Here is a 16,552-nt window from a genome sequence, read left to right on the forward strand (position 1 = left end):
GAAACCCTTTTGCACAGAAAGTTTGTACTGCCTTGCATGGAATGGCTTGAACTCTACACTTCCTGTCTCTTTAGGCTGTCCCTCCACACCCAGTTTAATACCTGCATAATCATTCAATCTTTTCTCGACTGGGTTGCCACTTCCACAGCTGTAATAAGTTTGGATGCCATAGCCTCTATCAGTAATACAGATGCTGCTGGAGCCAGATCCTCCATTAGATTTGGTAGTGGACAATGGGCCGTCAGCATGGCCCAATTCTGTGCCAGGTCAATGTATAAGTCAATAGTTACATGCTGCTAAAAACTTGGTCCAGCATGTCATCCTTGGGGACAGGACCTGCGATGTTTGCCAGTCCCCTGCAATTAGTCCCAGCAGCTGCTTACTAAATAGAATTTCCTTCCATAAACATATTCGTGGAATCTCTTAACACCAGCAATCCCTCTTTATCAAGTTGGCTGTAGTTCCTCTCGGCTGATGATAGCATCCTAGAAAAGAATGCTATTGGAGCCTCATGATTGTCTGGAAGGCGACAACTTAAAACTCCTCCAACTTCAAACGGGGATGCATCACATGTTAGGAATAGCGGCAGGCGTTCATTATATTGGACTAGGATGCTGTCCAAGGAAATTAACTTCTTCACCCCCACAAATGTGGCAGCTTCTCTGCACCCACAAACCCATGGCACCTTTTTCCCTAACAGCCAGTGTAGTGGTTCAGTGATAGATGAAAAGCATTACAAAAACACACTATAGAAATTGAGGAATCCCAAGAAGGCCTGGAGTTCCATCTTATTCTTTGGTGTTGGCGCAGCATGTATTGCATGTACTTTCTCTTTGGTGGGGTGCAATTCGGATGCATCAACCAGTTATCAACTTGATTTACTGCTATTTGACATTTTTCTTCCTTTACCTTTAGCCTGGCCTCTTGGAATCTTTGTAACGCTAATTGTAGTCGTTCAAATAGTTCAGGTTTACTGGCAGTAGATATGAGCACATCATCGAAATAAGGGACAACCCCAGGGATGCTATGTAACAAACATTCCATCAGGCTTTGTAACAAACCTGGGGCCACGCTTACCCCAAACTATAGGCAATGACAACGGAATGCCCTCCAATTGTTTGGGCTCCAGTAGTGGCATCATCCACAGGAAATTGTTGGTAAGCTTGGGCAAGATCTAACTTTGCAAAGATCTCCACCCCACCCCCCAGTGAATGTAAAAAGTGCTGTACCACTGGCAACGGGTATACATTCCGTTGAAGAATACATTTATAATCCGCACAAATCCAGACCAACACATCTGGTTTCACTGGCGTCATAATAGGATTTCCCACATGGCGTGATCCACTGGTTCCAGTACACCTTGTTGAATAAATTTATCCAATTGTTCATCCACCTTGGGCTTTAATGCAAATGGCACCCTCCTCGGTTTCATTCTTATTGGTGCCACTTTAGGGTCCAAACTGAAGGATATCACAGTACCCCTATATTCTCCCAACATCCCATCAAACATGTTGGAAAATTCTTTACTCAACTCTCTGATGGTCTCCCCCAGGGTTTTGTGAACCCCAGTAATCTCTAACTCAAAGCCGCAAACCAATCCGGTCCCAGGAGCTTAGACAGTGAGCCTTCTACGACAACCAATTTAAGTGGCTTTCCCTTGCTTTAGCACTTATTGCAGCCTGATTCAGCACAGCTGATTGGTGGGTGGATTGGACTGCCGGAATACCCCCAATCAGCTGTTCCAGGATGTAGGGATTGCCACAGACTATCGCTGCCTCCATACCTCACATTTTTGGCCTCTGGTGGGGATGGGTGGGGCTACATTCAGTGTATAAGATGCACCCAAATTTTCACCCTCTTTTTGGGGAGAAAAGGTGTGTCTTATACTCAGAAAAATATGGTAGTTATAATTAGTAGCCAACATGAGTTTGTTCATGCCAAACAGATCATGCCAAACCAATCTTATTTCATTCTTTGACAAAGTGACTAAATTAGTAGACCAGCGAAATGCTGTGGACATAGTATGCTACTACATAGTGCTTACATACATAGTACTTAAGACTTCAGCAAGGTATTTGACAAATTAGATCCCAACCTACTCTTTGGTAAATTAGAAAAATGTGAGATAGACTGCATCACCATTAGATGGATTTGTAACTGGCTGACAAATCAACACATAGACCTTAATTGTACTATGTCTACACAGAGGGAAGTAAGCAGCGGGGTAACAGAAGGTTCTGTCTTAGGGCCAGTGCTCATCAATATCTTCATAAATGACTTAGATGAGAGAATAAAAGGAAAACTCATCAAATTTGCAGATGAAACTAAGCTAGCAGGAATAGCCAACCCCCCCTCCCAGATTATGAGCTCGGGATCCGAAAAGATCTTGACAAACTTGGACAATGGGTTCTATCCAACAACATTAAATTTAATGAGGAGAAAAGTAAGGTTTTACACATAGGCAAGAAAAACTAAAGGCAGAAGTACAGAATAGGTGAAACCTGGCTCAAAACAGTAACTATGAGAGGGATCTAGTCCTAGCGGATGATCACAAAACATGAGCCAGTAGTGTGCATCAGCAACCAAAAAAGCTAATACAATCTTTGGATGTATAAAAGAGGCATAGAATCAAAATCATGTGAAGTATTAGTACGCTTTAGAAAGCCTTAGTAAGGCCACATCTGGATTACTGCATCCAGCTTTGGTCACCATATTACAAAAAAGACTTTGGGAAAAGTGCAAAGAAGAGCAACTAAGATGATTAAAGGCCTTTGTCAGTGTTCCAATTAACAGCCCATAGGAAATCACAACCCCAAGGCAAGATTCCTCAAAGTATACATTTATTAGGCATGCAGAGAAAAGCAACAAAGAATGCAGAGAGAGCAACAAAGATGATTAGAGGACTGGGGGCTAAAACATATGAGGAACAGTTGCAGGAACTGAGTATGTATAGTCTAGTAAAATGAAGGACTAGGAGTGACATGATAGTCGTGTACCAATATTTGAGGGACTCACATAAACAAGAGGGGGTCAACCTACTTTCCAAAGCACCAGAAAACAGGACAAGAAGCAATGGACTGAAACTAAGGGGAGAAGCAACCTAGAACTAAGGAGAAATTTTCTGACAGTAAACCTCTGTAACAACTTGCCTTTAGAAGTTGTGAGTGATCCATCACTGGAGGTTTTTTTTTTTTAAAAAAAAGATTGGACAACCATTTGTCTCAAATGGTAAAAGGTCTTTTGCCTGAGCAGAAGGCTTGGACTAGAAGACCTCCAAAGTCTCTTCCAACTCTGTTATTTTCTTATCCTGGATGTTGGACAGTTGATTGTACAGAGAAAGACCAAATAGTACGTCCACAATGCACAACTTTCAGCCACCTAATAAAATGCCAATATCACATCATGCCCATGTATTTCTCCCATATATTCTTTGCCTTGGAAATGAATTTCAAAAGCATTAACTTTTCTATCTGACTGAAAATTAATGAGATAAACTGCAGGAATTTTCTGCACGTCACTTGTTTTTTTGCATAATTATTATAGCATATTCTAGCTCTGAACTCAAGGCAATAGAAGTATCACCATGGATCAACTGAAACATACCTGAACACAATTCCTGATATGAAGTAGAAAATTCCAAGGGTGTCCATAACATTCCATAAGTCAGAAAAGTATTTACTCCCATTCATATACCACTAATAAAAAACAGAAACAGAAAATTATATACGTAATAGAATAAAGATAAGTAAACAATACCATGAATCCAAACATTTATGTGTACCTAATAGGAAACTAATATATGTACTATTTATCAAGCTATTTAACTTAAGAAAGTTGGTAAGAATCAAAGGAAAAAAATGAGATAAGGACAGTTTGACTTCTTGCATTTTTTGCCATGGAATCTACACAATTGTGTATCACTGATTTCACTAACCTGGATGGCTTGGGGAAAATGGATAGTTTGAAATTGCTCTTGGCTTTTATGCCTACTGGGACAAAAATGCATCCATGTGGCATTATAACTTCAAATGTGCTATAAATGATTGCATTTTTAAAAATCATGTCTAATTCGGCAAAAGGAGCAAAATGCCCCACTAAATCCACATAAAGGGCAACTCACCACATAGGTTTCTAAGCCCTTCTTCATCTTAGGCCACAAAAACTGCCTTTTTATAAGGTGTAGAGTTTTTACAAACCCAAACTGTCCCGCTGGCTTTGTGTAGTGACTCTTTTGTAGGATCATAGTTTTCTGGCTGGCTAGGACATATATTTTATTCCCCTTCCACGCTAAATCTTGCTTTAGCATTAAGTCACCTGTATGCTTTTGAAACCACTCATCCTTCCCCCCTCCCCAAGCTTCTTTCAGTTGCTCAGCAGCAAAAAGTCTCTTTAGCTTTTTGAAAGCTGCTTGACATTCAACAGTCCAATTCAAGGCTTGACTCAGTCTAGGCTTTACCCTTTTCCTCTTTTTTAACAGGTTCATAATGGGCAGTGCTATTTTTGAGAACATGGGAATGAATTGTCTATAGAACTTTGTGAATCCTAGGAAACTCTACAGTTGTTTCCTGATCCTTGGGGCCTTCCATTCTAGGATCAACTTCCCCAGGTCCATCTCTACCCCTTCTCTGGAAATACAGTGCCCTAGGTAGTCTAAGCTAGTCTTGTGTAAGTCACACTTGAACAGCTTCATGTATAGGTGGATTTTAGCAGCTTCCTTAGCACAGTTCTCACTAGCTTTACATGCTCATCCATGATCTCAGTAAATATTGTCCAAGTACACTAGCACCCCTTGGTATAGGTGTTCATGTAGGACTTCATTTCTCAGCTATATGAACACAGCTGGCACCCCCTGTAATCCAAATTGGTAGCATCCCAAGTGGCAGTTGAACATATCCTTTCATTATCTCCCTCCTTGATCCTCAGTCGGTAGTACACTCCCCTCAAGTCCAGCTTGATAAAGATCCTCCCCTTTGACAGGTATCCCAACATGTCTTTCATCTAGGGGAGATGGTCCTCCATGCAAATGGTGTTTATCCCCCTATAATCCACACACATCCTTGGGGACCCATCTTTCTTTTCTTTGAAAAGCATTGGCCAGCTGGATGAAGCTTGTCTATAAGTTCCTAAGGTCTTCAATTTCCCTGGATGTCATGGAATATATCTTTGGCTTTTGTAGCTTTGCCCCCAGCATAATCTCAATAGCACAGTCCATGGGATGGTGAAGTGGCAGCACATCTGATCCCTTCTCACTAAATACTACAGCGAGATTGTAGTACTCCTTTGGAATAAGCAGCTGTGACACCTTGCCCTCCGTCAGCATCTTAGCTGACTCCATTTCCATTTTTCCACCTGCCGTCTCATAGCTGGTGCTTGACACTTTCTCTAGTTCCTGCTGCTTAACCATTTTCTTTTTCATGCACCACTTAAAATCATCCCAGTGCACTGCTGGGTTCCACTTCTTTAGCCATGCTAGCCCTAGGGTCATGGTTTCAGTCATTATGTGGCCCACAATAAAGCAGATAGTCTTTATCTGGTTCCTGAGCCTTAGGCTTACTGGGTCTGTCAAGTAAGTTCCTTTCGTACCCCCCTCCCCATAAGGGAAACCATCTAGCTGTTGAAATCACACAGGCTGCTTTCCTGAGTCTTAGCCCCAACTTATCCACTGTCGGAAGCTGATCAGGCACTGGTTGCAACCCAAGTCTAGTAGAACCATGATGGTGCCCTTTACTCCTGAGTAGGGCCCCAGAGTCTCTACCCTGGCAGTCATTGGGATGATGGTGCCACTAACCATCAGGTCATCTTCCCCTTTTCTGTCACTTTCATAGAAGACTTCATCAGGCTTGTTGGGGGTCAGAGTTCCCTCCACTTTGCTGGAGTGGGGAAGAGACCTCCATGACCTGCTATGCGGCCCATGTCTTCTCCTTCAGCTTTGCCAGCAGCTTCTTCATCTTCAGCCAGGCCGGGCTCATGACATAGATGCTGAATGTGGAGCAGGGCAGTTGGCTGCTTGGTGGCCTTTCTTCCTGCATCAGAAACAGGCTACTGAGGCTTCTCCTTTCTCCTCAACTACTCAGGCTTCTCTTCCTGTGTGGAGAAATCCCTCCCCCCCAGGTTGTGGGGTGCTTTCTGGTTGCCTAGCAGGGCAACCTTCATGTGCAGTGTGCTGGTGGTACTCCATCAGGTCTAGTTCCATATCGGTGGCCAGTTAGTACCATGCCCAAAGGTTATTAGGCACCCTTTGGGGCAAGCAGTTATGGTGCAGTTCTTGGTTCAGACCACCCCAGAACTGGGAGACTAGCAGAGGCAGAGCCATGAAATTCTCAGATGTAGATTGGTCGCTTCCCTTTCTAGATGGAGCAGATCCTGGCCTCTGCCCACTAGGTTTCCATGGGGTCCTCAAATCCGTACCACATCTTTTGCATGAGGGCTTCATGTTCATCAGCTTCAGGGCATTCTCATAGTGAAGTGACCCCAGTCACTCTGCGGTGTCCACTTCGAGGGTCGATGAGACACCATTTACACAGGAGGGCTCATTAGGGTGCATATCACTCCAAATAATACTACACCTGTGTCAGGAAATATGCTAGAAATATGCTTTGCCTTCAAGAGGGGGAGGCTTTCAGTCTTGGTATACTACCACATAGCCTATGGCAGCTCCACCACTTGTGGGGATGCCTGTATAGTGCCTCCTGTCACCTTAGGAGGTGGCTGGGCTTGCTTCAGACATGCTGGCAGAGGGGCTGCCACTGCCCCTTGCTGCCTGGTTCCCACTGCTCCTGGTAGGTTTGAAACTGCGGGCTACAATGGAGGTGAGGATGCGGTAGCCCACAGCTCTGCCATTCCCATCCCGACTTTTGTCACCACCAACTGGGTGAGGTAGAGCCCTGGACCTCCAGCTTGCTAAATTTCTCTGAGCTGTTCCATTAATGGGCTATGGGTCATGGTCAGGAACCTCCATTCTGTTGGCTCTTCCCACTCAGCAACTCTCCTGGATTGCCATTTGCTTCCTTGGATCACCATAACTCCAGGAGAGTACTCTGCCTTCCCTACATTGCCAGCCCACAATGCTTTTTGCTTCTGAAGTTGCCTCTTCTCCCTGAACAGGTGGCTGCTCCAGTTTCTCAGGTCCCTGTTTAGGGAACAGGGCACACTATCCTAATCGTTTGCCCCAAGCCCTGCTTGGGCTGTTGTTAGTGCCTCCCGGAGGGGGCTTCTCTGAACTTCCCCCCACCATCCATCTTCAGTGTTGGCTGCCAACAGCTCAGTATCATAGCTCCCCTGGAAGTGTCCAGGTAAACTACAGTAGATTGCAAAGCTGGGTTAATGTCAGCTGTCCAACTAGAGAATCCCAAAAGAGAACTCCTGGGAAATTTTGCAAACTTCTGGGACATTTTGCTTCTCCAAAGTAAAACTTTATTGAATACACTACATTGGCACAAGAAGAAGCAAAATCAGCTCTGGTTTTCCTGGATTATTCAGCACCTGTGTTCTATGACCTTTGTTCTCACATTCTGCAATCTGCTTGGGAAGATGCTTCTCTGAAGTGTGTATGGTAATGTAAGGTGGCAACCTCATGGCGCTGTGATATATCCTTACCTGTGAATAGGCAGGAGGAGGCAGTTCTGTGGATGCATGTGGCGAAAGCGAGGCAGGGCGAGCATCGGAGAGAGCCGGTTCAGGGCATGGCCAACCAGCTGTCACTACTGGTTCGGTGAACCATGCTCAATTACCACTACCTGTTCTCCTGAAGCGGTCTGAACCGGGAGCAACCCACCTCTGTGGTGGGTCCTTTCCAAATTTTTCCAAATCTATTGTGGGCTCCTGCTTTTCTTGTCTGTTTGTTTCTTAGACTGTATATCTTTCCCTTATCCCCCAAGGTCATTACAAGCAATAACATGTGCATGCAAATTTGCACATGTTATTGAGCAATAGCAAATTGCCATATAGCCACTAGCAAATGAATATGGACTCAACAGGCCCAAATCTTCATGGCTCTTAAAACACCACTTTCTTGACTCTTATCACTTGAAACTTTATGAATTGCTCATCAAATTCCATCATGACTTAAACAATTTCTATCCCACCATTAATTTCATCCGTGACCTATCTATAGAAATTCATTTCCTTGATGTCATCATAAAAGTACACAATAGGTACATAAATACTACATTAAACATACCTAATGCTTCCAGCTTTCAACCAGAATACAACACCAAATCTATCATCTAGACTAGAACTAGGTTCAATGCTACAACCACTTTTATTTTTGACAAAGCTGTTCAAGAATACCCAATAAAATAAATACCAACAGATAAATTAATACAGTAGAACTAATCAATTCTCAGGAAGAATCTATTAAAAGGCAGACCACAGAAATAGAACAAAACACCCCATTGATTGCCACCTACAGTTTATAACTGAAACTATTCAAATTATGAATAAGCTACAGCTTACACTGGCCAATGATACCACATTTTCTCAGTACCCAACTGAAGCAGATTCTCAAAAACTACAAGAAACAACAGGACAATAATGCCAAAATGGGAATCAGACCCTGCAACAAATCTAGAAGTATACTTGCACAAACAAATTATGTCTTTTGATAAAATTTGTTATATAGAAAAATAATACATAAAGAGATGGAAAAAATGGAATTTTGTTTACTATATACATTGATGGCAGAAAGAATCATATGCTCAAAAAAGGAAAGAGACTCCTACAATGGAAGAATGGACCAAAAAGATAATGGAATTGGCACACATGGCAAAGTTAACTGCATTAATTGGGGGAAAGAATGTAAATAGTTTCTTGTTTCTACTTGGAAACTGCTCCTGGACTTTCTGCTCAAAAGGGGGAAAATGAAACTTTGAGTTTTTATGATTAAGTCATGGTTGTAGAAATTGCTAGATTGACAATTTTAGATAGGTAAAATGTTGATCTTATAACTGCATCATGTATCTTACTGCACCTAAAGAAGTTGGAAATCATTGCTTTTTGATTCCATTTTTTCTTTTCTCACTTTAGCTACTCTTCCCTTTTACTTCCCCCTTTCCTATTCCTCTTTTTTCTATTGTCTTTATTTCTAAAGGAAAATGCTACCAAATCGAATTTTTATCCAACTCAACTTCATCTTATTGTACCTACAGAAACAAACAAACACCTTTTTATTCCTGATTAAAGTTATACATCTCCCTAGTGACATTTTCTTTAATTGCATCTATAATACAATACAATAAAATACAAACAATACAATACAATACAATACATACAATACAATACAATAGCAGAGTAGGAAGGGACATTGGAGGTCTTCTAGTCCAACCCCCTGCCCAGGCAGGAAACCCTATACCAGTGATGGCTAACCTTTTCCCCATTGCATGCCAAAAGCGGGGGGAGTGCAGGGGGGTTGTGTGTGGGCGTGCCCACACCCATAATGTTATGCGTGCAACCCGCTCCTTCCCCCATGCTTTTGGTGCATGATGGACCCATTTTTGCCCTCCCCAGGCTCCAGAGGCTTTCTAGGAGCCTGGGGAGTGCAAAAACAGCCTCCCCCGCCACCCCAGTTCTAAGTTGCTTCTCTCCTTGATTAGTTTCCACCCACTGCTTCTTGTTCTACCCTCAAGTGCTTTGGAGAATAGTTTGACTCCCTCTTCTTTGTGGCAAACCCTGAGATATTGGAACACTGCTATCATGTCTCCCCTAGTCCTTCTTTTCATTAAACTAGACATACCCAGTTCCTGCAACCGTTCCTCATATGTTTTAGCCTCCAGTCCCTAATCATCTTTGTTGCTCTTCTCTGCACTCTTTCTAGAATCTCCACATCTTTTTTACACCGTGACAACCAAAACTGAATGCAGTATTCCAAGTATGGCCTTACCAAGGCATTATAAAGTGGTATTAACACTTCACATGATCTTGATTCTATCGCTCTGTTTATGCAGCCTAGAACTGTGTTGGCTTTTTTGGCAGTTCCTGCACACTGCTGACTCATATTTAAATGGTTGTCCACTAGAATTCCAAGATCCCTCTCACAAATACCACTGTTGAGCAAGGTACCACCTATACTGTACATGTGCATTTTGTTTTTCTTGCCTAAATGTAGAACCTTACTTTTTTCACCATTGAATTTCATTTTGTTAGATAGTGCCCAATGTTCACGTTTGTCAAGATCCTTCTGTATCTTAAGCCTATCTTCTGGAGTGTTGGCTATTCGTGCCATTTTAGTGTCATCTGCAAATTTGATGAGTTCCCCATTTATCCCCTCATCCAAATCATTAATGAAGATGTTGAAGAGTACTGGGCCTAAAACAGAGCCTTGGGGTACTTCACTGCATACTTCCCTCCATGTAGATGCAGTTCCATTGAGGACTATACATTGAGTCCGGTTAGTCAGCCAGTTATGAATCCATCTGGTGGTGATGCTGTCTAACCCACATTTTTCTACTTTATCTAGTAGTAGGTTATGGTCTACTTTATCAAATGCCTTGCTGAAGTCCAAGTCAATTATATTGATGACATTCCTCTGCTCCACTAATTTTGTCACTTTGTTGAAGAATGCAATAAGATTAATCTGGCATGATCTATTTTTGACAAACCCATGTTGGCTTTTGGCTATTACTTTGTTTACTTCTAGATGTTGGCCAATTCATTGCTTGATTATCTTTTCCAGAATCTTCCCTGGTATTGAGGTCAGGCTGATAGGTCTATAGTTTCCTGGATCTATTTTTTCCTTTTTTGAAGATGGGAACCACATCAGCTCTTTTCCAGTCCTCTGGCAGTTCTCAGGTGCTCCAGGATCTCTGAAAGATATAGTTCAGTGGTTCTGAGATCTCGTCTGCTAATTCCTTCAGAACCCTGGGGTGTAATCCATCTGGTCCTGGTGATTTGAATTCGTCTAGGGTAGATAGGTGCTCACTTACCATTTTCTTCCCTATTTCAACTTGTGTTCTTAATCTGATCTTTGTGGTGCTGTTTTTAGTAGGCTGGACTGTTTTTTCCCTTTGTGTAAAGACAGATACAAAAAAATGAGTTAAATAGTTCTGCTTTCTCCCTGTTGCTTGTCACCTTCCTGCTGCTTGCTCCCAGCAATGGACCAATTGTTTCCTTAACTTTTTTCTTGTTTTTAACATGTTGGAAGAATCTTTTTTTGTTATTTTTTGCTTTTGTGGTAAGTGTTTCTTCATTGTGAGCCTTAGCTTTCCTCACTTCATCTTTACAAGCTCGGGCTATTTGCTGATATTCTGCCTTAGTTATGTCCCCCTCTTTCCACTTTTTATATTTATCCTTTTTGTCTTTCAATTTGTCAGAGAGTTCTTTATGCAGCCATGCTGGTTTCTTTTGAGAGCTGTTATTTTTCTCCTTCATTGGTATTGTGGTAGACTGGCCTTTTATAATCTCACTTTTCAAAATTTCCCAAGCTTCTTGAGTTGTTTTCCCCTTGAAGATTCTCATCCATGGAATCCTTCTCTCTCTAAGTTTATTGAAATTAGCTCTCTTAAAGTCCAATACTCTAGTTTGACTTCGTTCTACTACTTGTGTTTACATAATGTTGAATTCCAGTATTGCATGATCACTTGCCCCCAAGGTTCCTGTAGCTTCAACACCTTTTATCATTTCCTCTCTGTTAGTGAGAATTGTCCAATATGGCTGATCCCCTTGTTCCCTTCTCTACCTTTTGGGAAACAAAGTTGTCTGCTAGGTTTGTTAGGAATCTGTTGGCTCTTCCACTTGGTGCAGAGTTTGTTTCCCAGTTGATGTCAGAGTAGTTAAAATCCCCCATTACTATTGTGGTGTGTTTCCTACATACCTTAGTTAGCTGACTAGCAAAAAGTTCATCTACTTCCTCTGCTGGGTTGAATGGCCTGTAGTATAGATCTATGGCAATGTCATCCCCCCCCTTTAATTTTGACTCAAATGCATTCAAGATAGTTCTCATCATTGTTGTGCTCTATTTCTGTAGAAATGTAGTTATTTTATTTCTTATATATATAGTGCAACTCCACCTACTCTTTTATTTGGTTTATTTTAAAAAAAAATAATTTAAATCCTCCTAGCTGTATGTTCCAATTGTGGGTTTCATCCCACCAAGTTTCTGTAATGGCAACAATATCATATCTGCCCTCATTTACTTGAATTTCTAATTTACCCTGTTTATTCCTCATACTGTGTATTGTGTAGTGTGCATTGGTGTATAGACATTTGAGACCATTTTTATTGACCCTGTGTTTACTACCTACATAACCTGTGTTATGCCTGACTGCCCCTATTTTCTTGCCACTTGTATGATTCATGCACATGGTATGGCATTCACTATTAAATGCTTGGTTTTACTTGACAGCAGGACTGATAATCTTACCACACAAACATCTATGTTACACGCACTGATAACGCTATGAATTTTAGATTGCTGGAGACAGAAATGTTCTGTATCAATTAATTCTCTGTCCCCACTATTCAGTTTAAATGTTTATCCAGAAAATCTGTGAATTTAATGCGAAGTAACTCAGTCCCTTTTTTGGATAGGTGCAAACCATCTCTTCTGTACAGTTTTTCATTGGACCAGCTGCAGGCATCATGACTAATAAAACCAAAGCCTTCCCTTTTACACCACTCCTTTAGCCACACATTAAACTCTGCCACGTACTGGGCCTTCCCTTTTTGTTCCTTATATACTGGTATAACCTCTGAGAAGATAAGCCTACAACCTACACTATACTACTAAGTTCATATCCCAAGCTCTGGAAATCATTCTGCACAGAAAGTACATCTTTTTGGGACAGATCATTTGTGCCAAGATATATAATAGCATCAACATCACAGTCCTTACTTGCATTCACTATCTTAAGAATACACTTCTTGTCTCTGCTGGCAGTAGCACCTGGCAGACACCTGACCTCTTTCGAAACCTTCATACCTTTCCTAAATTTACATCCCTTACAATTGAATCACCAACCAGAAGGTGACTTCTCTTTTTGGATACCTACATCTAGGGTGGCTTTATTACACAGAGCTCATTCAGAACTACTTATCAATATTTTTCAGAAATCACAACTGATCTGGAATGTAGCAATGGTGGCCTTACAGCAAAACTATAGTTTATCTGCCTCTGACACAATTCAAAATGCTGGTGATAATTTTAGAATTGTTCAAGGCTAGCTCTATGTAATAGGGCAAATCCATTTGTGTCATTTAACACCCACTACTATGGAAACTTGTGTTAATCGATTAGTTTAACACCAAGTACAATTCTTTGGTTGCTAACTTATAAAATTCAATATGGTTGGAACTAAGCAGAACCAAGTAAAATATGCTTGATTAGAATGTATAGTGTGTGTTTATTAAGAGCTTTCTCATATTGGTAAATCCAATGAAAGGGATGCAAAAGCAGACACTTGTGGGGATGCTATACACATACACATACACATACACATACACATACACACATATATATATATATACCAAAGGGCAAAAATATATCACTTCCTTAATGACGTTCTGGAGGCTTATAAAAATATGATTATTCCAAAAGGATTTAAGAAATCATACTTACCAGCATGGTTTTCATCTTGTACTGACTTAAACTACGGTGTATTTAAGCATTTCCCCTAATTTTATTAGTTTAATACTACCTAGAACTGAGTTCTCAGTTATAAACAAAGCATAAAATCTGGGTAGGTTTATGAACTACGAAACTATGGAAAATATGGAAGAGCACAGTTTCACTAAAGATATCAATTATCTTTATATTTAATTAAATATGGAATCTATGACTTAATGAGCTAGACAGCATTTCAAAAAAATTATTGGAAACTGTGAAAATCAAGATACAATGGGGAGAAAGTAATTAGATGTGAACATCAAACAGCTTTTTTGAACTTGAATAATCATCCTGCAAACAAAACATGTTTGATTTCTAAGCAGTCCCTACTTGTCTCACTTCATCACAAAGCAGGATGAAAACCAGCACATAGAGCATCAGTTCCAGCATGGTAGGTTCTTTTTGGAAATCCATCAGCAGGACATAGGCAAACAGAAGGAGAAAGGCAATGTAGAACACAACAGTCCAAGAGAAGACCACAAATGGTGAAGTGAAGAACCATGCATAGTAAAAGACCAACTTTTTGCTCCTTTCTATTGGCTTTTTCCTGAATAAAAGAAGCAAATAGTGTACAATAAATTAATTATTCCAAAAAGAATTAAGGTGAAGAGAGACTGGTTTGAAAAACAACTTAAATGTAAACATTAAATGTTTACAAGTTTGCATCTGCATATATTATCAAATTATTCTGAATTGATTTTTCAACCAAATGGCAATTGTTAAAACAGATACATGATACAGCTTAGTTTCAAGCTACTTGATTATTTAGGCAATGGTTTATAAGCTAGAGTTTCAAATGGGAATTCTCTACATCAAATCTATATAAATATTAATTATTATGAAAACCAGTGGGGATGGGGAATGGAGAGACTCAGGTTCTAGTCTTCTCTCAACAATAGAAGCTCACTGGATGACTTAAAATCACAGAATCATAGAGTCGATGAAAACCGTGAGAATAATAAACCAGTGGTTTATTCAGAAGATGTGAGTGCTCCATCACTGAAGGCTTTTGAAAAGAGACTGGAAGCCATTTGTCTGAAATGGTATAGGGTCTCCTGCTTGAGCAGGGGGTTAGACTAGAATAGTGGTCCCCAACAGTGGCCTGGGCTGGCAAGGAAGGCATGAGCGGCAGGCACACATATGTGTAAACAGCTCCATTTGTGTTAGTAGTATGCATGTGCATGCCCTCTAATCACACAAATGGAGGAGGAGCAGAGGGTGCTTACTAAGGCTTTGTAAAATGGTACTAGAAATTCACATGATTTTGACTCTATCCCTCACTTAATGCAGCCTAAGAGTGCATTGGAAGGCAGGAAGGAAACATTCTGGTGTTGTTTCTAGCCTAATCTTTATTGCACTGGTTAAAAAAACTGCCTCTCCATTAACCCTTATTACATTATTGGCAGTACACCTAGACTTACTCTCGCCTCCGAAGCTTTCCAGAGTTTTTTCCCCTTTACTGGTACTTTGCTGGGGCTTGACTTTCTTAAAGAGGAAGGGTTGTTTTAAGCTTTTTACAGTGCTGTTGGGAGGAAATACTCTCCTGTTGGAGTTCTTCCAGCCAGGATGCACCGAACAGCACTTTGAAGAAATAATTGAAAAATGCCAGAAAGAAGCTTTTAATGACAAGGAACCAAGATGAGTGACATTCAGCAAGGCTTCTTGACTAACTAGAAAGATTGACATTCAAACGTGAGTTTACATACCCTTTCTGGATTTTGGTCTAAAACTGGTTTTTGGTGAAGTTTAATCCTGTGTCTATTTGTTCTGGTAATTGGTTTAAAAAGCAACAGCTACTGTGTTCCCTCTTTTGCTACATTCTAGCATTAATTGCTTTCTTTGTAGTTAGGCTTATCTCAAGTGTTTACACTTGAGTTTGCCTGGGTTGTAATTTAATTATTTGTATTGCATTTGAATTTTTACCTGTCTTATGGTTTCTTTTTCTATGAGGGGGGGTGTCTTTCTTCACTGCTTTAGTGGTTCCTGGCAAAATCCTTTTGGGGTGTACTTCTAAGAGGCAGGATGCAAACTTGGCACTGATTTTTTAAACTGCCTTTCTGGGGGGGGCATGTGATCTTTCCTTAAATCTGGATGATTTTTTAGGATATCTTGTGAGGTGAGTGAGACCAGCAGGTATCTTTAAGTGGTGCAAATGGATCTAAGGATTGCGTCTCCTAGGTGTGCTCTTTCTGGAGAGCTTAAATGACCTCTCTGCTAAAGGGTTTCACTTTATGAGTAAGAGTTGGCTGCTGATAGTTATCATTGCATTTTAACTATTTTAATTCCTCCAGGTGCTCTGGCACTCTGCCTGATTTGTAACTCCGGCTTGCAGGTCTTTTAATCTAATGATTGGTATGTAGGGCAGCTTCTTGCAAGCAAAGGAGCTTTTTGTATTTTTGTACAGGTAATCCTTGACTTACAACAGTTCATTTAGTCACCATTCAAAGTTAAAATGGCACTGAAAAAAGTGACCTATGAAGTTTTTCACACTTACAACTGTTGCAGCATCCCCACGGTCAAGAGAGGCCAGGTGAGGAGAAGCACCTCTTGACGTCGTGAGAGATGTTGAGTTGGCCACATCCACCCAGTCACATGACCACCCAGCCACACCTACCCAGCTGGTCATTAGGTCAGAGAACTGGTTGTTAAATTATTTGAATCCCACCACTGCCAATATCCCTCTCACAGTTACTGGCATTAAGTTTCAAACTAGCCTATACCTATACAATTGGTTTTTCTTGCCTAGGTGTAAAACCTTTCTTTTATCTACATTGAATTTCATTTTGTTAGATAAGACCCTCGAGTCTATCCAAATCTTGAGCTTATCCTCTGGGATGATGGCTGTTCCTGCCAGGTTAGTGTCATCTGAAAATTTGATGAGTTTCCCTTCAATCCCTCATCTAGATTGTTTATGAAGTATTTTAATTTTGGTCACATGATCACGGGGATGCTGCA

The 16,552-nt window shown here is 40.9% G+C and overlaps 1 protein-coding gene across 1 annotated transcript in view; it reads right to left on the bottom strand.

Annotated features, from left to right (window-relative positions):
• Positions 1-16,552, bottom strand: part of TRPM8 (transient receptor potential cation channel subfamily M member 8) — a 171,270-nt gene that overhangs the window by 62,856 nt on the left and 91,862 nt on the right. The window contains exons 16-17 of the mRNA XM_087717034.1: positions 13,937-14,144; positions 3,604-3,695 (exon numbers count right to left, since the gene is read on the bottom strand). Of these exons, the coding sequence (XP_087573160.1) occupies positions 3,604-3,695; positions 13,937-14,144 (300 nt within the window). The remainder of the gene's footprint in view (positions 1-3,603; positions 3,696-13,936; positions 14,145-16,552) is intronic.

This window comes from Thamnophis sirtalis, unplaced genomic scaffold (genome assembly GCF_051295495.1).
Source record: "Thamnophis sirtalis isolate CommonGarterSnake01/CBP01778 unplaced genomic scaffold, rThaSir2_p1.2 scaffold_5, whole genome shotgun sequence".
NCBI classification, from domain to species: Eukaryota; Metazoa; Chordata; class Lepidosauria; order Squamata; family Natricidae; genus Thamnophis; species Thamnophis sirtalis.